At 42.2% G+C, this 25,777-nt stretch overlaps 1 protein-coding gene across 1 annotated transcript; it reads left to right on the plus strand.

Annotated features, from left to right (window-relative positions):
- The first annotated feature begins 652 nt into the window (after positions 1-652).
- FOXB2 (forkhead box B2) lies at positions 653-1,648 on the plus strand. The gene has a single exon (XM_034774685.1). The coding sequence runs from the start codon at positions 653-655 to the stop codon at positions 1,646-1,648; it is 996 nt and encodes a 331-aa protein (XP_034630576.1).
- The last annotated feature ends 24,129 nt before the right edge of the window (positions 1,649-25,777 follow it).

A 25,777-nucleotide genomic window follows, 5' to 3' on the forward strand; every position in this document is an offset into this window, starting at 1 on the left:
GCGCCGTTTCCCCTGCTTGCCGGGGCCAAGGGCAGGTGTGCGCTGAAGGACGCAAAGACCATTCGTCGCCCGAAGCGCTCCAGAAAAAGCCCCGGCAGCAACTCCCGCAAATAAAGTCTGCGCGCGGGAGGCCGCAGAGTGCGAAGCCGGGAAACTTTCCGGCTCCCAACAGGCGCCGGCAGCAGCGGCTGTGCGGGGAAGCCGAAAGGTTGGGGCATAAACGGAGACAAGCAGCGCTTCCCCCTCCGTTCGGGTGCCGCTCTCCCCGCTAAATAGCCCCGGGGCGCCTTAGAGAGCTGCACGTTTCGGGCAGGATATCGTGCTGGGGGGAGGGGGGAAAGTGGGGTGCGGGGCATGTAAGAGACGCTCATTCTCCCCTCCCCCAGCTGAGCCCCCGCGTCTGGCAGCGCCCCGCGTCTCGCCAAGTGCGCGCGGGGTAGCGGGAGCAGCGCGCGGCCAGTGCGGAGTTCGCGGCGGGACACGCAGCGGGATGCAGCGGGGCTGCGAGGCAGCGATTAGCGGGACGCGGAGCCAGGGGGCGCGATAGCCGGGAGACGCGTGTGTCGGTTGGCGGGAGACCGAGGAGGCGGGGGGCGATTATCAGGCGATAGGGACCGTGAGGTCCGGATTAGCGGGCACACAGGGGGCGGCGATGCCGAGGCCGGGGAAGAGCTCGTACAGCGACCAGAAGCCCCCCTACTCCTACATCTCGCTGACGGCCATGGCCATCCAGCACTCGGCCGAGAAGATGCTGCCCCTGAGCGACATCTACAAGTTCATCATGGAGCGCTTCCCCTACTACCGGGAGCACACGCAGCGCTGGCAGAACTCCCTGCGCCACAACCTCTCCTTCAACGACTGCTTCATCAAGATCCCGCGCCGGCCCGACCAGCCGGGCAAGGGCAGCTTCTGGGCGCTGCACCCGGACTGCGGCGACATGTTCGAGAACGGCAGCTTCCTGCGGCGCCGCAAGCGCTTCAAGGTGCTGCGCCCCGAGCCGCCGCTGCCCGGCGGGGTGCCCAAGGGCCCCGCGCACCCGCCGCACGTGGTGCACTACTTCCACCCGCAGCACCCGGGCAAGATGCAGGGCCTGGGCACCTCGGAGGCGGCCGTGGCTGCCGCTGCCGCCGCCGCTGCGGCCGGCGTAGGGAGGCTGCCCCAGTTCCAGCCCTACGGCCTCAATGGGAGCAGCCCGTCGTCGGGCTTCAAACACCCCTTCGCCATCGAGAACATTATCGGGAGAGATTACAAGGGGGTGATCCAAGCCAGCGGGCTGCCCTTGGCTTCAGTGATGCACCATCTCGGGTACCCCGTGTCCAGCCAGCTCAGCAACATGGTCAGCTCCGTGTGGCCGCACGTGGGGGTGATGGACTCGATGGCCAGCATGCCCGTGTCTCACGAGTATGGACCATTTGGGGTGCCCATGAAGGCTCTCTGCCACCCACCCGGCCAGACTATGCCAGCGGTTCCTGTGCCCATCAAACCCACCCCGGCTCTGCCACCTGTGTCTGCCATCCCCGCTCTGACAGTCAACCCTTCGCAGATCTGCCCTTCCACTTCGCCAGCGTCTTCTTCCCTCCTTGAGCAGACTCCACCAACCCCCTCTGAGGGCAAGAGCGCCTTACACTCTGTCCTAGTACATTCCTAAAGGGCACGGGCAGAGAGAGAGAGAGAGAGAGACGCCTAGCCACAAAAGGTGTATTTGTAAGGGCAAGGGATCTATCTGAGAAATGGGCTCTTAAATGGTTTGATTAATATAACCTATCTGGTGTCTGTGTTTATATATTGTACAATCAGATTATTATTGAGAGCCAGGTTTCAGGTAAGAGCTTCTATTGTTGTTAACTATTATAAAACTGATAAACTGATTAAGTGATGGAAAGGTGATGTGAAAAGTCACAGTGGCTGCAGAAGTAGACCCTGGTCCATTTCTGAACAGAGGAAAGTGCTGTGTGGGCAGCACATTGGGGTGGGTCTAAAATCCAGATACATAAGAGCTCAGCAGTCAGAGTGGAATCGGTTACTCTTCAGCATTATATATTTTAAACGGAATAATATTTCTGCAGCTGGGATATAAAAGAACAGTGCTAAGATTCGAGATGAAAATCTGCAAAATAAGGGATTCTCGAGTAGTTAGGGTAAAAGGAAATTATTTTTAGAAACTTTTATTTCCTTAACAAGATAAAGGGTTGGATAAAATTGCCATTAAAATCTGATTTTAAAAATATCTCAAAGGGAAACTTGTTTGTGTTTCTCTGCTGGATAGCAAGACTGATCTTGCTCTGAAAGGGACACCAAAGCAATTACCGTTGACAAAGGCAAGCAACAAGGGATTAAAGTGGGAGGCTCTCGATTGCAAAAGTAAATTTTGCAAAACAATGGAGAAATTATTAGAAATTTAAACTGCAGCTGCATTAACAGCCAAGGGCTCTTTTAAATATGGGTAAGTAGTCATGACTCTATATTCTTGTTTGCAGTGTTGTTGCAGCGTATTGGTCCCAGGATATCAGAGACAAGGTGGGTGGGGTAATATCTTTTACTGGACCAACTTCTGCTGGTGAAACAAACACGCCTTTGAGCTACACAGGTCTTCAGGACTTGCAGTAGAGGTCCGTGTAGCTCGAAAGCTTGTCTCTTCATCAGCAGAAGTTGACCAATAAAAGATATTACCTCACCCACCTTGTTGCTGTATATTCTTTACAGTTCGCAGTGAATGAATATTTAACCCGTGGGGAAGGAAACATTTTTATAGCGGACTCTTTAATTAAACAAATGCGTGGGACGTAACATTGCTTGTGAACTTGTACCATGGCTCTCAATTTTCTTCTCAAAATAAAAAAATCCCTGCTACTTGTGAGTTAAGCTTTTCACATCATCTTTTAACAACTCACAGATATAGCTATTTGATGTGTGTTGCTTGGTGTGTATTTCAGCTGAGTTTGAAAACTAAGAACTGCTGAATGAGAAGTATAAAACACAAAGATTTTTTTTTTAAATCACAGGAAAAGCACTTTACTGGAAAAAAAAAACTTCCACCAGAAAAGAGGGAAGTTATGAAGCAAACCTCTCAAAAGTCACATTTTGTTTCTTTGATGAATCCCAGTTGGCTTGTGAATGATTGTTACAGTTGTCTGTCTGCCCTGCTGTACAGTACACCAATGTTTAATTAAAACCGAGCTATTGATTTGCTTCTGCTGGCGCTGCTGTTTAGGATGTTTCACTTGTCATCCCAGATGGGCATTTTCCTCCGAGAGATATGTGCTCATGTATGCATTAGGAACCTCCCAAACATACACAAACACATACACGTTTCTGGTGCTGTGTTCTGCTAAGCATAAAACAAGGAATTCTGTGAAAAGTAAGTTTGCTATTTCATAGAGAAATTCTTAATCCACTTCCACTTGATCTGTTTATTTCGTCTAGTTGGAAAGTTTGTTCTGGAGTTTCTACTTTTTTCTCAGCCTTAACCTCCAATATGCGCCTGCCCTTATATTTTGCTAATGAAAAAACAGAAGTCTTGAAGGTGTTCTACACTGACCTGAAATCCTGCTCCTTCTCTTCTATAGCGATGCTGTGAGAAGGGTGGGAAGAAAGGAGAAAGCAAATGAAGCTGTGAAGGTAGGGGCGGGGGACTCTAGATCCGATCCTGATTCCATTGAAGTTAATTGGAATTATGTCATTGATTTCAATTGGTACACAGGCTCGGGTTCACTGGTTATAGTTTTCTCACCAGATAAGCCTGAAATCTTCTGAGTCGTTCGTTTTTAATTTTTTACCGAAGGGATCTGCTCATAGGGTTTGCCGGGTTCCCAGATATCCAGATTGCAGTCCAAGTCTTTGCTTTAGAGAAGGATGGCTGCCTGGTACCTAAACCAATGGCTTCCGCCTTCTTTGGTGATATCGATCTGTTCGATACTTCGGCTGGGAAGGGCGAACCTGTTGCAATCTCCGTGGTCTAGGCTGAAACTGCATCTAGCTTTCCTAAAACACAGTGTGGTAGTATCTGTCCACTTTAAATTCCACTGGTATGGTTCCATCCGATCCAGAGGGTGGTTTTTACTTTAATTTCCAGAATCAAAATAACTCTTAGAGCAGCGAAGGAAAAAAAAAAAACCTGCGAACGAAGCACAGATCTGTATCCCGGTTTGGCAATCAGATGTGGGAACGACGCAGGAAAAGTTTTTCATCGCACACATGCCGGGCAGGAATTCAGTATCAAAAATTACAAGAAATAGACACCTTCTAATTCTTTGATAGCTTCCCTTAGATTTTACATGGGAACAAACTTCGACATTTCTATAGCTACATTAGTTATAAATTAAGCGATTCACAAAATGTTTAAAATTTAAATTTACTGGCGGCTATTGAAAGCCCTATAATTGCTCTACAATTATAAATACACGAAAAGTCGCTTTTGATGTACAAAAGTGCTCTTTTCAGAATTAGTTCACTGTCTAGATTTTTCTTTTCTTTTTCTTGTTAAATCCGGACTGTTTTTAAAGCAACCATCTCATTTTTGTGTAGTTGATTGCAGCTATTTTGGCACATAACAGAAAGAAAGCTGGACGCTTTTAGGACCAGCTGCCACTGACTTCAATGAAGGTAGGGGCTGACCCTGACATTGATATAGGCACGATTTTCTGATATTTCTTAGAAAAGATTCCCCCCGCCCCCGAGCAATACACAGGGTAAAGGAGATGAGAAATACAGAGTAGAAGAAGAAATAACCAGACTGCGAATTACTTAGAAGATTCATTTCTGAGTGGAAGCTCCATTTGATTCAACAAGAATATTGGTACCAGAAGCAGGGGTGGAATTGTAAGAGTGTAGGTGAGATGTTGATCGGGTGTAGACAAACTCTGCCAAGGCAAGTGAAAGGGATTGTGCTACTAGAGGGATCTCTAGTATATCTAATACTCTTCCCTCTTGTACTTGTTTCTCTCTCAAAGAAAACTATAGTGTCTGGCTGGCTGTCAAATAACTTGTATTCGGGGGTTGTCATGGGTTCTTATTCCAAAGTGAATTGATTTTGCCAGCCTTTAACTCATCAAATATGATACAGCACAGCAGTCATAAAAAGGCTGTGACTAGGGAGGGAGGAAACAAGGAGAGAGGCGCAGGTGACAATTAAGTAGAGTTACTAGACATCCAAGATGTTTGACAAATTCCTTCCTTTGACACGCTGTTTTTGTCCCTGGTTCTAACGATGCAGATCCGGGCTCCTGCAAAACTCCATAGGACTTCAACAGGCGGTTAGCCTGGGCACCACAGCTGCAGGATCTAGCCCAAAGGAAGTGAACCTGTCAGCAAAGCACGCTGTAGGAGTCGGGAGATGTGCAGGCAGAATGCCTTGCAGTGAGGATGATCGATAATGATCTTTTCTCAACATACAAAAAATAACAGTAAGGGTGATTGTGAGGGGATCCTTGCCAAATAGTGGTGACCTTAGTGACAGAAATAGTCTCACTGAAGTCAACAGGACCCGTGTGTATGAACTGAGCTGGATTTGTTCCGAGGTCAATGACCCCGACTAACCTATTTACTCCCATTCAGGTCTCGCAAGTACAACTACAAACAAGTTTTTTAACTCATGTAATTTGTAACCCACCCATTTTAATACAACTAATGAATAGCTCTTGGCTTCGTCTCTCCCCCAGTACAGAGAATCTGGACCTAAACTAATGGAAGAAGTGAGTAAAAATTCTACCCCTGCAACACCTGGGAGACATTAGCTCACTTACACTTTTGTACAGAGATAGAGTAGGTACATGAGATCAACAACGCCTGTTCTCAGGACTCTCAAACAACACATTTCTCAATACTAACATCAAATAAGAGAATGTCCAGTCCCATTCAACCGCCGAGAACAGCACAGAGACTAATGGGCGGCGTGACTATCATCCCTATTTTGGATGGATTTACAAAAAGCTGCTGTTGCTCCCTGGCACATCGGCGGAAGGTATAAATACCAAGCTTTGTGAAAATGGGGGTTACTGATCTGATACACTTGAACCACAATTGTACAGGCGAGTTCATATCCCCGCTGATTCATTTGATATTTCTATTCAGTCAGCCGAAGGAGGCTTTGGAGAGGGAGGAAGCAACCTTAAGCCACCTGTGTTTTATTAAAATGAGTGCATTACAAATTGTATAAATTAAAAACTTGGTCGCAGCTGTGACTGTCAGATATGAGAGACGGTTCAAGACAAAGGGCCCCAATGACCGCGGAGATACACCGTACCCGACCGCTAGGGGGCAGGTATGGGCTCGGTGGGGGGGCTATAGTCATTAGGTTGCTCTCTCCCAGTAGAGTTCTAACAGGCCAGGAAAAAGCTGAGTGGTTCATGTCTATGTTCCTGGTAATTTTTTTTTCCAATGAAAATCTGGAATGGATTCCTGAGTCCCATATAAAAAACATGGGAAATTAAAAAGTGCCCTGGGAACTGCAGCAGGACCAGACCCACTTCGGTCCTAAATGCAGCTAGATGACAGCTTGACACACACACAGGTGGCATTTCCACACATTGAGAGAAAAGTATCAGTCACTGTCTCCTCCAGCAGATTGGCACATCTTTAGCTACTGCTTTCCTGTTTTAGCACAAAATCCTGGAGTCACTACTGGACATGTGATCCTGCTTAGTTGTGAGTGGTTTAGAGTTTATAGTCTTGGGTGACAGCTGTGTGTGGATTAACTTTGATAGGCCACGCCTGACTATTGGATCTGTAGAGCAGTATGTGAGGGGAAGAAAGGGTGATCACCTGCAGAAATCTCCACACTGTAAATACACTGTTCAAAAATAGTTCATCTGCTAAATAACAGTTTATGGAAGAAGTGGAATTACATAATTTATCTGTTTTTCAATAGGAGGACTAACTTCTTTGGGTATCTAATACTAATCTTATACTTTTCCACTTCAGGATGACTAAATAAAGGAAGATCTGTATGCATGTAGCTTGTAATGAAAAATATTTACATAACTCAGGATGACCTCACAATTTAAGATTAGAAGAGAGAAAAAGTATAGCCACAACTGGGGCCTGTTTTTAAAATATAACTTGTATAGATTTATTTTTTATTTCGAAGCACTTATATCTGAATACCTATCTAAAATGTTATATATTAACTAAACTTGAACCAAAACTGGTCCCAGTGCTCAGACAATGTCAGCCTTTGGTGTGAACAAAAAGCAGGAAAAAGTAAATAATCCTAAAAGGGAAAAGCTAATGAAAACAAGCAGCAACATTCTTATAGCTGTACCAACTGAAAAGAGAGACTGCTCAGAGCCCTGAAGAGACCCTCAGTATTCTACACGTAGAAGCCGTTGGCCTTCAAATCACAGTGCAAGGTGTATCCTTTCAGCCAAGCCTTTAATGGCTGAGTCTAAGGTCCCAATCCTGAAAGCACTTATGCATTTGGTTAACTTAACTATCATGGACAGTTGCATTGAAATCTATTAAACTATTCATGGTAATAAAGTTAAACACATGTGTAAGGGAGTGAAGGACTGAAGCCTAAATTAAGACATGGCATCCATACTGCCATCACACTATTTTTCTGATTTGTTTTCTTGTGGGTAATAATTAATTAGGGAAAGGTTAATATTTCTACTCACTGGGGGCAATTCTAAACTGTATATTGTTTTGTATATGATTTGTCCAGAGGCAGTGGTAATGGGTACATTAAAAGTCATTAAAATAAATATGAAGAAAATAAGACTTTTAGAATTCTAAGGGTTTTTTAATTGGCATTATCCTAAAACCAAATCCATTTGTGGCTCCTTTTCTGCCTAGCACTAATAGTATTTTTCCTCACTAGCACTGCTGCCATTTGTGGTAGTGACACAAACTACCATCTTCAGAGATTGTTCCACAGGATGAACCAAAAACAGAGACATGATTTCTAGACATTGAAGAGTTAAATGGAAGTTAAAGTACTGTCACTGCTTGGTCCTTGCAGTGGAAGAAAAGGTGTTTTTTCTGGTAAGCAGTCTTTGGGGTTTTTAATCAAAGCTTATAAATAGATGTTGCTGATTTTTGGGGTATGTAATATTGATTATTATAGATCCAGCAATCTGCATATATATTCATTTATCCTTTTAGGATCCCGCATTTTCCCCCATGGAACCTTTGTAAAATGGCAATAAATGTGATCCTTTTTGTGTGCCTCTACAGTCACATATGAATATTTAGTGAATAATAAGTTTTTACTGCCTTTTACTCCTGTTAGCCAGCAGAGCCAACACAGTTCAGAGTGAATGAGATGGAGTCTGTTCCCTCTTGTGCATCATCAAGCATTGTTCAGAACTGAAATTAAAGTTCCATTCAGTTACACCTGTGCAAACTCTATCACAGTCAATGAGGTTGCAGAGGTGTCAAGGAGGGTCTAATTTGGTTTGTAGCACCTTTATAATTGATGATAATATGCATGGAGGAGAGAAGTCAGCTTAGCGGTCAGAGGACAGGATGACTTTGCAAGACTGGCTATTAGGGAAAAAACAGCCTCATCTTCTTACTTATACACAGGGTATATTTGATATGGAAATTCACAGTGCCATGGAGCCCACAATGACATTGTTGTAGTAAATTTTTAACAGTACTTTAAATACCTGTTGTGTGTTACAAGATGTTGCAATAATTTGGGCTAATAATAATAATAAATAACATCACTAGGTTTTCAAAACTTTTACTAGAGAAACAGTACCTGTTTTGCTCCTTCAAAATGTCTGACACATCAGAAATTAATTAAAAATTAATGTTAGCATTCAAGATAGTGATGACTAGATGAATTAAAAAGATTAGGTTGATATAGTGGACCTTTGACTACCATCAGCCCTGCATGTAAGCGCAGAGCTCTTATAACAGATATATGCTACAGCAAATCAAATCACTCGTGCTCTTTGGAATGAGCCACTAAAGGTTTTAACATCTTTCAAACATAGAGTACCCATGTGTTTATTTAATTTTAGATGAGTTTTTGAAACGTCAATATTAAGTTTTTTCTCTGTTGTTCAAGCCCTCAAGAACAAGTGACTGTATCAGTTTGACAATTAGCCATCTGTATGTCAGTTGCTTCAGTCCACAGGCTCAGAGAGGACTGCTGGGCAGCAAAAGTTATCTGTAGATTTTATCATTGCACTCCTGGCCCCATTGAAGTCAATCAGAGTTTTGCAATTGACTTGAAAGGGGCCAAAATTTCCTCTTATTTTTAGAGGAACCTAAAGGTAGAAAACATTGATTTTATACTGAAGTAGTACTGAATCACGTAGGGAAGGAGTAGTGTTATTTATTGCCTTTATTACTGATCGGGTAGAGTGAATAAACACCACATTAATGATATTCACCAATGACACTATGTTAATAGGAGTAGACCAATAAGGAAAGAGAAATAATACCAAGGGATCCAGAGAGTTTAGAAAAAAAGGCAGAAAATAATAAAATGAATTTCTTCATGGACAATGGCAAGTTAATACATTTTCTGAAAATAACTTGAAACACTGATAGAAGGGAGAAATTTGTGCAACAGTCATGCAGATTGAGACCTATGTGGATAGTGGGCAGCAAACTGATGTGAGTTTGTAATGTGTTATGGCTGCAAAATAAAAGTCCAATGCAATTTTGGGTTGAATAAGCGAAAGTATCACATCACAGAGCAGACAGGTACTAACCCTTCTTTACACAACTCTCCTGTGACCTGAGATACTGTATTCAGGTCTGGGCACTGGCAGAGAGATCTTCACAGGAACAAAGGGCCTAGATTCTGGAAGGTATTTAGGCCATTGATACCAATGGGAGTTAGGTGCCTAAATTCCTTTCAGGATCTGGGCCTATGTGCCTCTCTGCCCTTTGTGCCTTTGATAAACTCCCCTCTTCAATCCCCCATTAGAAAAATTTTATTAATGAATTTGAAGGGCGCTCCAAAAAGAGCAAGAGAAATGATCAAGAGGCTTCTGAGGAAAGATTTCAAGAGCTATATACGTATAGTTTGGCTAAGTAATTACTGTGAGTAGATATAATAGCCCACAAATATCTAAAGGGTGTGAACACCCAAGGGGGGGATGAATTATTTAGTGTGATACATTAAGAAAGGGCAAATTCAGGCTAAATATCAAGGGAAAACCTCCTAGCAGTGAGATATTCTTGGGTATACCAAGGGGAGGGGCGAAGCCCCACTTTAAAATGAGAGGGGACAAAACACTAGAAAAATTACTGCAGAGAATAATCCTGTATTGGCAGGGAGAGGAATTGGATAATCTAACTGGTCCTTTCAGTATTTAGTGTCTAGAATTCTGTGATGCTATGGTGAAGTGCATAGGATTATAATTTAGGAAAATAATAAAATCCATCCTATGTTTCTGTGTAAATCAGTTTCCTCAAATTCAAAGATTCACAAACTTCAAGTTCCGGATATGAAGTGGTGTTGCAGAAAAGATGTTCCCCTGATCCTAACAACCAGTAATTAAAAAACACCACCTAAAAACACCATCGAAACAATCTTATCTCCTTGTTCAGAACTCTCAGCATGCTTAAAATCCATAAATTCTCATTTTACACTAAATATTAACCATTTTATGTTGTGTAATATTTGTGTTCTTGCAGGCAGTCTCATACATCATGATCATTTGCTAGTATTTTCTTTTGCATCTCTCCTGGATGACCTACAGCTGTTTCCATGTTTCTTTTTTAATTCCTCTTAAAGCCTCCAGGACAAAGTCTGCTGCTGTTTCTTAAGCCTCAATTCAGCAAACATTTACATATGTGCTTAACATATGTGAATAATCCCTCTGATTTAAATGGGAGCGCTCATGTGAATAAAGCTAAGCATGTGAGTAAATATTTGCGGGATCAGAACTTCATTCATTATGTCTTTCTAAATTCTTGACACAGGATCCTCAACAGATGCAGCTGTGTTGAGGTAAATATTGCAGCTATACCTGGTGCTGCCATGTGGAATGATAGCTCCAGTTTCCAAGAAGCCCTTAATTTCCCCAATTCTTTCACTATGGTGGTGTCTTTCTTACACTTTTACAAAAGTCAGGTTCATGAGTGAGCTGTGGCACCATTCTGTAATTTTAAAAGGCTTGTAAACAGGTATTGTTTTTTAAATTCTGGCAGGCCCATGGAGCCCTGGGCAAATCCACTTGATTTCCATTTCACAGGTGTTTACCATAGTGTAACTGCATTTTAAAATGTATCAATTTATATTTTTTTTGCCTTTATTCTCATCTTTTGCCATAAATAATTGAAGAAGGGGCAATTAAATCAATTCCCTCTGTAGACATGATCCTGCAACCTTTACTCAGGCAAAATTCCATTTTGCCCTCTGTTAGTCAGCTAGCCAAGTAAACAATTACTTTGCAGTGCATTTCCTTTGCAGTTCATATATACAGGGAATGATTTACTAGAGGTTTAGAACCTGACAGGGTTAAAAAAAAGTTAAGTATTTGAAGTTACAACCATGCAGTTTATTAATAACTAATTGGCCTTTTTACAAAACCAATGGAGAGGAAATATTATAGTGTTTTGCATGCTTGCTACTCAGATTGTTTCGTTTCCTATCATCTGCAGTTAAAAAGAATATGTAGAAGTTAAGGAAATAAAGTTGTCTCTAATTTGACAATAGCGAGGAAACCCCAGTCAAGCATACCACGGAGAATAATTATGGCTGAATAAAGCACAAATGGCCTTTAACCACCACATTGCTGTCATCTCTCACATTTGACCCAACAACTGACCAATCTCCATTAATAATCTTATGATAGAGATAGGTCTTTTATCTAATCTTTTTAAAATCTTTTTCTTCCTTCTCCTGTACATGAGTGAGCTGTATTAGATTCTTCAGTGCCCATAGATTCTTGCAACAGATTGTTGCCAAATACAAAGGCACTGACTTGAGTCAGGAGTTTCTGTTGTGTTTTGCAAGAAGGTTAAAACATACCTGCTTCAGTACACAGAAGTAGAATAATAAATGACAATGGATCACTTCAACAGCAGCAGAGCATTGCATTTTGAAGGAGCATATTTGAGAGTGGGTCAAACTCTAAGGTAGACTGCATTCTGAGGGAAGGTTATAGATGTGAGACAGTTACATAAACCTTTGGTGAAGGGGCAGAAAACAAGGGAAAGGTCTGAAGTCACATCCATCTGGTAACTCTCAGCTCTTTCTCAGGGATTACACACAATAATGAACTCTTTTATTATGGGTAGAGGATCAGCCAACCAGGTCAGGCACTCCGGGGGCAGCAAGTGTGGGTCACAAACTCACCTTAACTTACATTATAAAATGCTATGTAAATTAATACTGTTCATTCAGGATCAGATTAACCATTGAGAATGATAGGTCATACTCCGGGATCACATGATGACATCATTGACAGGATCTCAATAAGTAACTGTGAATAAGGAAACTTAGAATCATAGAATATCAGGGTTGGAAGGGACCTCAGGAGGTCATCTAGTCCAACCCCCTGCTCAAAGCAGGACCAATCCCCAGACAGATTTTTGCCCCAGATCCCTAAATGGCCCCCTCAAGGACTGAACTCACAACCCTGGGTTTAGCTGGCCAATGCCCAAACCACTGAGCTATCCCTCCCCCCATATCTATTGCCAAGACAACTGATTCTGTATCTTCCAATCTTCCAATTGAACAATTTGTTCAATCACTCGTGTGCTTTTTATTTAGTTATGGGGAACTTCCATTTAATGAGCACAAAACAAATCCATTTTTCTTAGAAAAATTCTGAATTGTCATTGTCATAGAATTACTGTTTTCCAAGATTAAAATATATTTTGTTTTATGATAAATACTGATAAAGAAGGCTTTGACTTGTTTTGCAGAATAAACAGTTTTAGAATGCTGTTTATGTGTTTGTAATTGAATTCTAGTTTTCATTCAAACGCAGCTTGACACCTACCACAGTTACAAAATCAATCATCTAGTAAATAAGAATCAAATCACCACTAGGGGTGTTTCAAGTGGGGTCCCCCAGGGATTGATTTTTGGTCACTTGGTTCTTAACACTGTTTAATGTTTTTTTATCAGTGATATAGAAGAAAATACAAAATCATTGCTTACAGAGTTTGAAGATGCCACAAAGATTGGTAAATAAAGAAAACACATCATTTATACATAGTGATCTGGATTGCTTGGTAAACTGGTTGCAAACAAACGTGCCCAGGAAAGCTGTCACTCAGAAAAAGATTTAGGAGTCATAGTGGGTCATTTAGAAGTCAAATGTATGTAAACTCTGAATGTAATGTGGCCAAAAGAGCTACTGTGTTTCTGGGATGCATAAGTGTGTATATTGAGTAGGAGTAAGGAGGTGGCATTACTTCCATTGTATATGATGCTGGTGAGGTCATTACTGGAATACTGTGTCAAGGTCTGGTGTCCACACTTCAACCAGGATGTTGAAAAATTGGAGAGGGCTCAGAGAAGAGCTACAAGAATGATTTGAGGACTGGAAAACATGACTTATAGTGAGAGACATATGGAACTCAATCCATTTAGCTTGTTAAAGTCAAGGTTAAGAGGTGACTTTTCATACTCTGTAAGTACCTATATGAGGAGAAGATATCTATTAACAGAGGCCTCTTTAATGTAGCAGACAAAAGCATAACAAGATCCACTGGCTGTGGCTGGAAGTTTAAGCTAAACAAATTCAAATGGAAAGTGAGGCACACATTTCTAACAGTGAGGGTAATTAACAACTGAAAAAAACTTACAAAGAAATGTGGTGAATATTCCATCACGTGATGGATCTCTTTCTAAAAGCACATCTGTGCCTAATTACCTTTTACAATCTAGGATTTAGCATTGTCCAATTACAGAAATACTTCTTTCCCTGATATATGCCTTCTCAGGATGGGGATATATGGCCCCAAGATAGGCTACTGTGGAGAGAGAAAGAGAGCTGCTACAGTACATGGAACATTATACATTTTGTAATGGAAAAAGGGAAGCATGAAAGATTTATTTCATGGTAAAATGATATAGTAAAATATAACTGTAGAGAAAACAGTGAGTTTAAAAATGACTATCATATATACAAATATTCTGGAATAATAAAAGGAAATGAGATTACCATGGAATTGAAGTGGGATGAACATGGCCTACCTGCTAGTAAACTGACAACAGAAAGAGGTGAATCTTGAAATGTGCCCAGGCTGAAAGTCTCCTGTTCAGCCTGGTCTCTGGTAGAGACTACAACTGCATATCCTTGGCTGAGACTGTTCTGCCTCTATTTTCTACTAGATGCACTCTGGGCTATGGTAAATTGTCCTTTCCTTGCTCCAGGCAGATGCCACTCTTAAGTCGGGAAGAGAGATACACATTGAGATAGCTCCACCCAACAACAGACCAACAAGCTCATAACCTCATGTTAACTTACTGTGTGTATATACTACATGGATTTGGGGTGGACATTAGACCTCATAATACAGTATATTTTTATCCACAGATGTCATGGGGAAACTAGACTCCAAGTGCAGACCTATGTGCTGATTGATATTGGGTAATGTGCTGTGCCATTTAGACTCACTAAGACCAATTCACCTCACCGTTGCAGCCCTTACAGTATTCCTCTGATATTGAAGTCTCCCAGACTGGCATTCCCAGGAGCATGGCTAGAATGCTCTGAATTCCAGCTATTTCTGGCTGCTGCAATGGCCTCTTGGGGCCATGGACTGCCAGATGCAAGCTAGGGTGGCCCTCAAATTGCTCTAACATATGCCTGAGGCCAAAACAGCCTCCATTCAGTCCAGAATAAGGGAGACATAGACATGGAATAAAGGCACTTTTGCCTCTTCCCACTACTGCTTAGTTCTGTGCCAAACTCCATTCCAGCACAGAGAATAATTAGTTCCTTTATATGCCATAATTCCTGGTGGCCAAATGTCTTTGTAAACGTGACAACATAATCCATTTACAGACAGATAACAAAATATGTGCATACTTGCAAAAGATCTGTGTTCTATGCTGACTGATGATAACTTTAGTTCCACACATGGTCAGTAAAACTCCAATTGACATCCAGGAAGAGAGAATAAGAATTTCAATAGGTGTTTTGTCTGAAGAACTACTGTGGGTTCACAGGCTCAGACTATCATTGTACTAATTCTTCCTGTTTGTGTAAATACATTTTTATTTAAACATGAAAACAGTATCACGCACAGTATTTTTGTCCAGAAGTGTTGCTTATATGTTCAGGTTTTTTTATTAATATAAATATCTGATGATTTTCATAGTTTATTCACTTTTGTGCCATGTGTTAGAGCTCTCCACACTGGAGAGAAGTTTCTTATCAACATGGGACTTATCTCTGCCAGCAATCTACTCAGAGAATTGGGTCCATAAATAGCAGTCTCCATAAACTGCACATTTAAAAATATCTAATAACAAAACTGTGGGCCAAATTCTACTATCAGTTACACCCATGCAACCCCTTTGAAGTTTCCTAAGTACAACTGTGAGCACAATTTGGTCTTTTGTGTCCTCCAGGCTTGGCACAGAGATCTCTTTAGACTTTAATTTAAAAACAAAACACATAGACTTATAGCATATTTCACTGTTCAGTGAGTTTATGAAGAAAAATAAAATCAGAAACACCCCCATTTTTGTCATATTAAAGTTAATCCTTCTTAATAAAAATATTGAAGACATTAAGGTTGTATATTGATACTATTACTAAAACACTTGAATTGATCAGTTGCTACCTATAGATAGGGGCATAATAACTGCCTCTTAGATATGTTTTCTTATTAGCAATTAATAATTATATGACCACAAATCACATTTTGGTCACTGGAGTTCTAAAGAGAATTTGTCTTTAGTGTTGATGTCTCACTTATACTATAAGTTCCATAACAGTTGTGCAGTTTCTTGTAATGAGTTATTCCAAAATGATGCTGAAAAAGCAGTGCCAGAATAAAGCAACAAATTTATCCTGTTGGAGCAAAAGTCTGAACGTTTGTGGAGAGTTTTCATAAAATTTGTCAAGTTTTATGAAATGGAAAACTTCAAAGGGCAAGGATGTAGAATTTAATTGTGAATATTTTGTAAAGCCATAGCTGCTGATATAATGACAGAGGGATCTCAGAGAGGGACCAGACTAGTGAATGAATGGCCTAATAAATGGGGAAGGTACACAAGAGACGTAGAACTAAGCACTGGGACCCAGATACTGAAAGGTATTTAGGTATCTAACTCCTATCAGGTTAGGCACCTAAATACCTTTGAGGATCTGGGCCTGAGCTCATGAAATAAAACCTTCAGGAATAAGTTCTGGCACGCAAGTCTGGTGGGCTGTCACCCAACTAGAGTTATGCTGAAGGTGGTTTTGCTCTGCAGTGTTTACAAAAAATGCTCCTGATAATGATGATGATGATAATCTGTATTTAAAAGCAATTTGGTTTTGATCAGATACTTAATCCAAGATTCTAACATAAGATAGGATAGTCCCAGAATAAAACCTACAGCAGGACTAAGGGGGAAATAAACGTAATGAGGATTTCTTCACAGAATTTCTCCATGATCTTTCTCCTGGAGCTGTGAAACACACCCCAGACTCACAGATCCCAGACTCCCAAGAAGATCAGAACCATTTCCTTTGTTGCCCTATGTTTCAACATTGGTTAAGTGTCTGCAGGCCCCTTCCCACCTGCCATTACTAGTTCATGGCAGAGTAGCTCTGATAGATCCATAGTACAAGAACCTCCCTAGGTTACAGCTGCTCTCAGCTTATTGGGGGAGGGAGGCAATGCATCACAGGTAGGTAATGAGAAAATGTGGTGTTCTGAGGACTGTGCTGGGATTGCAAGCTATCTCTTTAAGAGGGGTTTGCTTGTAGGCTAAGGAGGTCTGCGGAGAAGCATCACATTTGATCCGGGAGCAGCAGTCAGTTCTGCAGATGGACAGACTGCAGCCTACTCTGTCTCTCTCACTTTTGGGGTTGTTGCGTGTTAGCATTCTGAATTCCAAAGAATAAAAGTAGTGCTACATTGCAACCTTCCAGCAAGATTATTTATGTTCGTATCTAATTTCTCTGTGTGTATGCCATGAAACATAATGGAAAGGTAATACAAACTTATGCCATTTCCAGCCCTGCTGAGGTAAGGGCCCCAAACATTCCCCTAGCCCTCTCAGTCCTTCCTCAACCCACCCACTCTATTATAATAATGACCAGAGCTCCTAACCACAATTAAGGTTCAACGGTGCTAGACAGTATCCATACACATAGTAAGGGACAGTCCCTTCCCTGAAGCTTACATTCTAAATAGTTTAGACAAAGGGATGGGAAATACAAGACATTATTCCCCATTTTACAGGTGGGGAACTGAGGCAGATATAATGTGTCTTTTCCCTGGAAATTTGCAGAAGAGCCAGGAATTGCACCCAAATCCTGAGACCCTGTTCAGTGCCTCAGTGATAAGATGATCCTTGCTCTCATAGGTATATAATTTCATCTCAACAATGTTCTTAATCCAGTTTCCACAAATTTAAACATGAAAACAGCCAAAGTCTAAGAAGGAACAGAGCATTGTCCATAGAAAGCTGTTGTAGGTTTGAAGAAGGCTTTTTCTGTAGGAGTCATTGCCAGTCTCCTGAAAGTAACTCACTGCACTTCCTTTCTCTCAGAGGCTGTAGTCTCTGGGATCCAGATCCAGAAATTAGGCACCTAAATACCTTTGATGAATGGGCCCAGATGTCCGTCTGTGCCAGGGACAAGTAATAAAAAAGCTACCCTCAATTTCCCACATTCAAACAACTCCTCAGTTTTTCATATTCCCTTTCAGTTGCCATTTTATCCATACATTTTTCCTGAAATTCTTTATTAAATGAAAATCACTTCAGCAGGACATTCTGGAGACCTACTGAGCTAAGCTAGCTAATCAGTTTTACTTATTCCTACAGGCTGTGGCTTCTAATTGATATTAGCCCTTTTCTAAGAGCTATGTATGTTCAGACCACTTTAAGAACTTGTGTTAGCCTAAATGGAAGTTCCCCATATTGGTGAACTGCAGTGTATGGTTCTACGGGAGGAAAAATATCTGATTTACAAGTCTCATGCACAATTCAAGTTATCTGTAGTTGGCATTAGATCTAAGCAGCCCTTGTTAATGGTTTCTGAACTTCTATTTATATCCAGTAACTCTGCCTACCAACCTGCTCTTCTTCTGTATCTCACACAGAATGTTTTCAAAGTGCTCTTTCAACTTTTGACAGGTTGGGAATTAAGGAAGCTGTGAGAATGAAAGCAACAGAGTAGCAGCAAAGGTTATTGAAAGCTTGTTAAATATTCTAATAGTCCCTCTCCCCAAGACCTGTAGAATTTCCAAGAATTGCATTGACTGCAAAATGTTTAGCGAGACCCTAATGGGCACAAAGGATTGGTAGGACCACCCAGAGTTGCAAATACTATAAGGAGCTTCAAGGGCCTCTTGCAGGATTAAAGTTGCTCCCCCCATTAACATCCTGAAAGTCTTCCATGAGGGCCTTCCCACCATCATCAAGTAATGAAAATCTTTCTTTGTAGTCTTCCAGGCACTTCAACATCACCACTGTGCCCTGAAACTGGACCAGAAGAAAATATCCCACTTGTAAGACTGACCTGACATAATGGTGTTGTATCATACTGCTAAGGCCATTTTAAAACACATTTTTTTCCAATTCTCACATTTCATGATTCTTTGGAAAATATAATGAATGAACACACACACTTAGTATTTACTACTAAGTTCTGCATCATGAAGAAACATTCAAAAGCACAGTCTATCAATGAATCATTTTGGAAAGGCATTGATGGGTCTTCAATGGACTGTACACTAACATCTTCATTTATGGGAGGGTGTCATACAGCTAGAAGCTCCAATTCTAAATATTCCACAGGATGAAAATTATCAGAGTTATTGATAAGATTAAACCAGACAGAAAAGAAACAGAAGATGAAATCATCTTATAGGTAATTAGGTATGGGTTGGCAGTGGGGGGAGGGAGAAGTTATACATTATATGTACCCAGTTATAATGGTACAAAGCAATATAAAATTGTCTTACATCCCCTATCGTATAATTACAAGAAGCACAAAACTTAAAAATTCAACTGTTGATTGAACAGAAGTATTACATTGTTGTAACGATCAACAACATAGAAAATATTTTTTCCAGACTTATAGAAAATAAACTTCTTTTTCTTAACCACTGATAACAATGGAATTTAGAAGTGTATAAACATTTGTATTACCAGGATAAATGCTCCACTTTAAAGTCAAGGCAAGTATACCACTGTATTGGAAGAAAATGGAGTATAACAGCAGCCTTGTAGCCCATTCAGCATGCAGTTGATATTGTTGAGAATACAAAGATGCTTTGGTGTATTGGGAAGATGCACATTTCTTATGTTGGCTGTTGAATCTGATTGTCTGTGTTTTGTGATTTAGGAGTCAGTTATCTCTAATTTCTTTGGTTCGGGAAGGTGAGCCTAATTCCACAAATCTCAGTCTTATGTAGAAAGCAATCACACTCACTAGCATTTAGTATTTGAAAACATTTCTAATAGTCAGCCTGAGTAATAAACTGCCCAGGAGCACTTATTTTGGCCTTTGGGAGATTAACCAACCACTTGAATTCTGATTTACTACTTAAAAAGCGAGAACTCTAAAAGTCATGGGTTTGTTGTTTGCAAGTGTTAAAACAAAAAGTCTCCCTGTAACCATGTGAGACACTGAAGCTGTAAAGGTTTGTATTCATCCCAGATGATTCCTTTGAGGCTCAAAGCAGATCATATCACCTAGCTACAGAGAATTTTCATTTTGGAATACTTCCCTGCTGAAAGAAGCTAAGTATTTGAAAAGTAAAAAAGCCTATAATTTTGCCTTATATTCAAATTCCTATTTTTATATAGATATTTAGATACCATAGTTGTATATGTATGTGTGTGTGTGTGTGTATCAAATGTACAAGAGATAAGATATAAGGCATGCGGTACTTTACAAAATATGATCATAGTAAGCTCATTAGTAACTGATATTGTATTTTGGTGTTGCCCTCGTCTACTCTAATAACTCCTTAGTAGCCTTCCCTGCAATCATGTGAAATAAGTTAAATCATTAAAGAACCATCCCAACAACATGCATAACAACAGTCTTTGTTTTAAAGAAAAACAACATATTAACTTGTAGAACAAACCCTCCAAAGCCCACAAACAATACTTCAGCACATTTGGGAAGATTATGGCTTAATGTACAATCATTTGGCCTGCCTCATATACTCTAGTGTATGATTAAACTTCCCCCCGCCCTGCACCTGGACCCTGGCTTTTTGTGTTATAAGGAGGGTTATTTTGGCTTGGAGAGAGGAGGACTTTCATGACTTCAAACATGGACATTAGATCAAGTTTTTATCTTCTCACATAATCCGGTCTTTGATGTCACAAGACCGAAGCCTCTCAGAATAGAAAGAGAAAGCTGTGAAAAGAGGCTCAGTTAATTTATACATTTAAGTGCTGCTGTTCTAATTCGTCTGTGTAGCATTTTCATTGTTTTCTGCTTTGCATCCTAAAGGCAGGCTTACACCAGGCAATTATGAATGGTCCCTCTGAACAAATAATTGAAATTCACAAGTTGTGGGATATAGTTAAACAATGTCAGGGTTGGAGGTGTGAGGTCAGACATATTCCCAGTGGCATTATTAAAGTTACAGGGTACTCTTTTTCCCATGTTTGGAAGGATGAGTATGTGTATTACATTAACTTTAATAGCAACTAATCAGGTGAGCTACATGAGCTAAATAACAAGCACGCGGTGATGTTTTTCCTCTTATTCCAAAGCAAAATAACAGTCATTATCTAAAATTGGCTTCTGTATCAAGCTTTTAAAAAAATATTATTCAGAAAGTCTTATGGAGTATGCGCTGCAATTTGGAAAATATTTGTAAGAGGCAATTATTTTTAACATTTTAACTATATGTCAAGTTTGCAAAATCCTCTCTTTGCAATGGCAGTGGAGAAACAATAATAAAAAGGTGAGTGACCATATGCAAAAACATGCACCATTGAGCAATATTGCAGAGTAAAGGTAGCAGTGTTAGGGCTGGCATTTTATTTGATCAATACTAAAGACAAATACAAGAGAAATAAATTATCCTGAAACATTTTTCTTCAGACATCAGAGAACAAACATTCTTGCCCATCTTGTTTTGTCAACCTGTTATTTAAACTCTGATAAAAAACCAACCAACCCTAACGTAAATTATTTACTGATTACTTTCCAGTGAATTATGTAATGGGAAGAGTTTTGTGCCCAAAAGATTCTGGTCTTAGTAACAGCCGATTTGTATTTTTTTTTTTCCCACTGTAAAAGCAGATGCTGGGGGGGGGGGGGGGGGCAGCTGTAGAAGTGGAGAATATATCTTGTCAAGGAAAAAAATGCCATCCTAACGTATTAAGGAATTTCTCTAGGTCACAAGAGAGAATGGCTTAACTGACAGAAAACATGAGCCCCTCCAATAAGTGCTTTTTTTTCTTTTCTCCCCCCTGCCCACTGATTCAGGAATATATACTCACTGAATTTTGCCATGCCAAAAAACAGAATAACTTACTACACCACCTTCTTCAAAATGCTGCAAATATGACAAAATTTCCTTTTTTAGCATACTGCCTTACCAATTTACAACATATAGTTGGCACAAACATTCGAAATTCATGAGTGGGGCCCACAAAAATCATGAGATTGGCTTAAACATAATAAATGTTGGGTTCTTTTTATTCTTCTTCTGGCTTTTGATTCTCTAGGGTTCAGGTTTTCAAGCTTTTCTCTGCAACCAAGGCCTAAAAGTTTATTTTTCTTTAAAATTAAGGCTGACATTCTCTCATACTCACATTAATTCAGTTGCTGTGTCTCTAACGAAAACACCCAATATTATGAGACCTGGGATAAAATCCACAAATGGCATTTTTAAATATATGCCCAATACAATATATGCCTCGATGATTAAATATGTCCTGCATTTCATAACAGTAAAAACAGATATATTTATTTGTGTGTTATATGAAACTAACTATTAGTTCAGATTTTCATTCTACAGACAAATCTTTAAAAGTGAAGGAGTAAGGGAAATATATAATAATAAGATGCTATGGAACAAAACATTAGCGAGGCCTAAAGTTCCAAAGGCATTGACTAATAATGAGTGTCCACACAGACACACCTATGGAGTGAGCATCTGCAGCAAGCAGCTCATGGGGACTTCAGATGGAGTTGGGAGGCTCAGCACCTCTCAAATAGGGTTGCCAACTCCTGGTTATGCTGTGAGTTTCCTGGAATCAGGCCCTATCTCCCAGAGGCTATTGAAGGCAAATGGGGAGATTTTAGGTGCTAAAAGTCCAGCACGCTGCACAGCGGAGCTAAGGTAGGCTCCTTGCCTGCCCTGGCCCCGCATCTCTCCCGGGAGCAGCCGGTGTAGCGACACGTCCCTGTGGCCCCTGGGGAGGGGTGCAGGGGGTGTCTATGCACTGCCCCCACCTCAAGTGCCGACTCTGCAGCTCCCATTTAGGGTGGCCAGGTGTCCGGTTTTCAACCGGAACACCCGGTCGAAAAGGGATCCTGGCGACTCAGGTCAGCACTGCTTACCGGGCCGTTGACTGTCCGGTTGGCAGCACCGCACAGCGGGGCTGGCAGGCTCCCTGCTAGCCTCTGCGCCACGTGACTCCCAGGAAGCAGACGGCATGTCCCCACTCCAGCTCCTATGTGAAGGGGCAGTCCGGGGGCTCCGCACACTGCCCCCACCCCAAGCACCACCCCCGCAGCTCCCATTGGCTGAGAACTGCAGCCAGTGGGAGCTGCGGGGGCGGTGCCTGCAGACAGGGAAGCGCACAGAGCCACCTGGCCACGCCTCTGCGTAGAAGCCTAAACAGGGACATGCTGCTGCTTCCAGGAGCTGCTTGAGGTAAGCACCGCCCAAAGCTTGCCCTCCTGACGTTCTCCCAGGCTCCAACCCCCCTGCCCCAGCCCTGATCCCCCTCCCACCCTCCAAACCTCTTGATCCCAGTCTGGAGCACCCTCCTGCATCCCAAACACCTCAGCCCCACCCCAGATTCTGCACCCCCAACCAGAGTTCTCACACACACCCTGCACCCCAACCTCCTGCCCCAGCCCTGATTCCCTCCTGCCCTCTGAAACCCTCAGTCCAAGCACAGAGCCCCTCCTGTACCCCAAATCCCTCATCCCCTTCCTCACCCCAGAGCCTGCACCCCCAGCCAGAGCCCTCACCCCATCCTGCACTCCAACCCCCTGAGCCAGCCTGGTGAAAATGAGCAAGTGAGTGAGGGTGGGGAGAGCAAGCAACAGAGGGAGGGGGGATGGAGTGAGCAGGGGCAGGGCCTCGGAGAAGGAGTGGGGCATGGGTGGGGCCTCAGAGGAGGGGCAGGGTGGGGGGCGAGGCAAGGCTGTTTGATTTTGTGCCAGTAGAAAGTTGACAACCCTAGCTCCCATTGGCTGGGAACTGCAGCTAATGGGAGCTGCAGGGGCAGTGCCTATCGTTCGCAGGCAGTGCATGGAGCCCCCTGCCCTCCCCCAGGGGCAGTTGGGACATGCCCTTCAGGGGTGTGTGTGCAGGGACATGTGGTAGTGGCACGGGGCTGGGGCAGGCAAGGAGTCTGCCTTAGCCCTGCTGCATCACTAACTGGGAGCTGCCTGAGGTAAGCACCTCCCTGCCAGAGCCTGCACCCTGCAGCCCCTCCTGCACCCAAACTCCCTCCCAGAGCCTGCACCCCTCACCCCTCCTGCACCCCAATCTCCTGCCCCAGCCCTGAGCCCCCTCCAGAACCCAAACTCCCTCCCAGAGCTTGCACCCCACACCCCCTCTTGCACCCCAACCTCCTGCCCCAGGCTCAGCCCAGAGCCCCCTCCCACACTCCAAACCCCTCAGCCCCAGCCCAGAGCCTGCACCCCAACCTCCTGCCCTAGCCCGGTGAAAGTGAGTGAGGGCGGGGAGAGCGAGCGATGGAGGGAGGGGAGGATGGAGTGAGTGGGGCAGGGCCTCGGAGAAGGAGCAGGGCAGGGGTTGGGCCTTGGGGAAGGGGCAGCGCAGGGCGTGGGGCAAGGGTGTTTGGGTTTGTGTGATTAGACAGTTGGCAACCCTACTCTGAAAGTCAGCCAATAAGCAGCTCTAGGCAGGCTGCTGTAAGTTAGTTACACCATAGCTGTGTTGTCCCTCACAGTAGCCCACAATCCAGAAGGCTCAAAGGTGAGGCAACATTTCTTTTGCCCCCTTCTCTTTTGTCTAGGCTGCACTTCTTAGGAGGTACAGCACAGGCTCTCGCTCAGTATCACCCAAAGATATCAGACTGGTTTGTTATTCATTTGACATGTTCAGTGCTGCACATAACAATGTAAAGAAACAAAAACAAGTGTAAAATATTAATTTAATTAAGCCTGAAAACACCTCTGTGAGATAGGTAAGTATTTTTAGTCCCATTTTGTATATAGGGGGTGAAATACTGACTCACATCAAAATCAATGAGAGTTTTACTCTTGACTTCAAAGAAGCCAAGATTTCACCCAGGGAACATGAAGCCCTGTGATTTACCCAAGGTAATACAGTAAACCATTAGCAGAGTTGGGAACCTCTCAGAGCCATTGTTTCAGGCCATGTGCCGACTGAGGCAGGTATCACTGCCTCAGTTAACCTTCCAAATACAAACTGAGTGTTTCTTCACAATCATGAAACTTACTTTTTTAATGAAAACTTGGACTCTGCATAACCTGAGTATGTCTTCAGGTCACACACGTACATGAAGCAGATCAGATTGGCCTGTGGGCTGGATATTCGATAATCCTGCTTTTAGCACTATGTTTCATCATAATAAAGGAAACCTTGAATGTTATTCTGTTCTTAAGTACTATTTAAAGTAATGCTATAATGTTTACCTTTAACAAATGTCACCACATTGAAGAATGTATAGGGGAAAATGTTTCTCACTGAAATAAATATTATTTTTCTCTCCAGTACACTACATATAGTTAAAAGTACATATAAATGCTGTCCCCAGCTGCTCTCAGTTACACATCCTTTCTCCTGTTTATGGTCCTTTTCAATGGCTATTAATTTTTAATTTCAGTAGACACATTCACAGTTTTTTCTGCTCTCTGGCGGGAGGTTAACATGATTTAGACCCTAATTTATGTTTATTAGGGGTTGATGGTTCTGACTGTATTCCCACAAGAAATATTGTCGACTTTCACAACTACCTTATTGCTGATCGTAAAACAAATATTGAACAATGACAGCAGCTAAAGAACTTCCATGCAGAATTACATGATGGCTGCCAAAGTACAGGCCCACATTCTATTCTGCAGCGCACTGCCCATCAGTGTTTTTAACCACTGTGTCCGCCAGACCTGATTGGTGCAGATGTCTGGTGAGATAGTGTTTAAAAAGTCGGTACACACTAGCACTCCCACTGTTGCTAGGTTTGGTTATACTGCATCATTGCTAGAGCAGCAGGAAGAGAATTTCCTAAAATACTCAATGTAGCCATACCCTAGGAAAGAAGGCACTATAAGTGTGATACTGTTCCTACTGAAGTTGATAAACATCCCATTGACTTCTACAGGAACAGGAACAACTGTGGGGTGGGGGATCTGTAACACTTTAGAGCCACTTGACATCCACTTGCACATTGTCCTGCTCCTGACTGTCCTCAGGATCAGTCAGGATAGTGCAGATGCTCTGTAGACAAAAGAGCTCAAGTGCCCTTCCCTCTTTAGCACTGACATAGATAATT

Source organism: Trachemys scripta, chromosome 6 (genome assembly GCF_013100865.1).
Source record: "Trachemys scripta elegans isolate TJP31775 chromosome 6, CAS_Tse_1.0, whole genome shotgun sequence".
NCBI classification, from domain to species: domain Eukaryota; kingdom Metazoa; phylum Chordata; order Testudines; family Emydidae; genus Trachemys; species Trachemys scripta.

Bases quoted from the DNA above. Each gene is read 5' to 3' on its own strand.
- FOXB2 (XM_034774685.1), top strand. From the start codon at position 653: ATGCCGAGGCCGGGGAAGAGCTCGTACAGCGACCAGAAGCCCCCCTAC.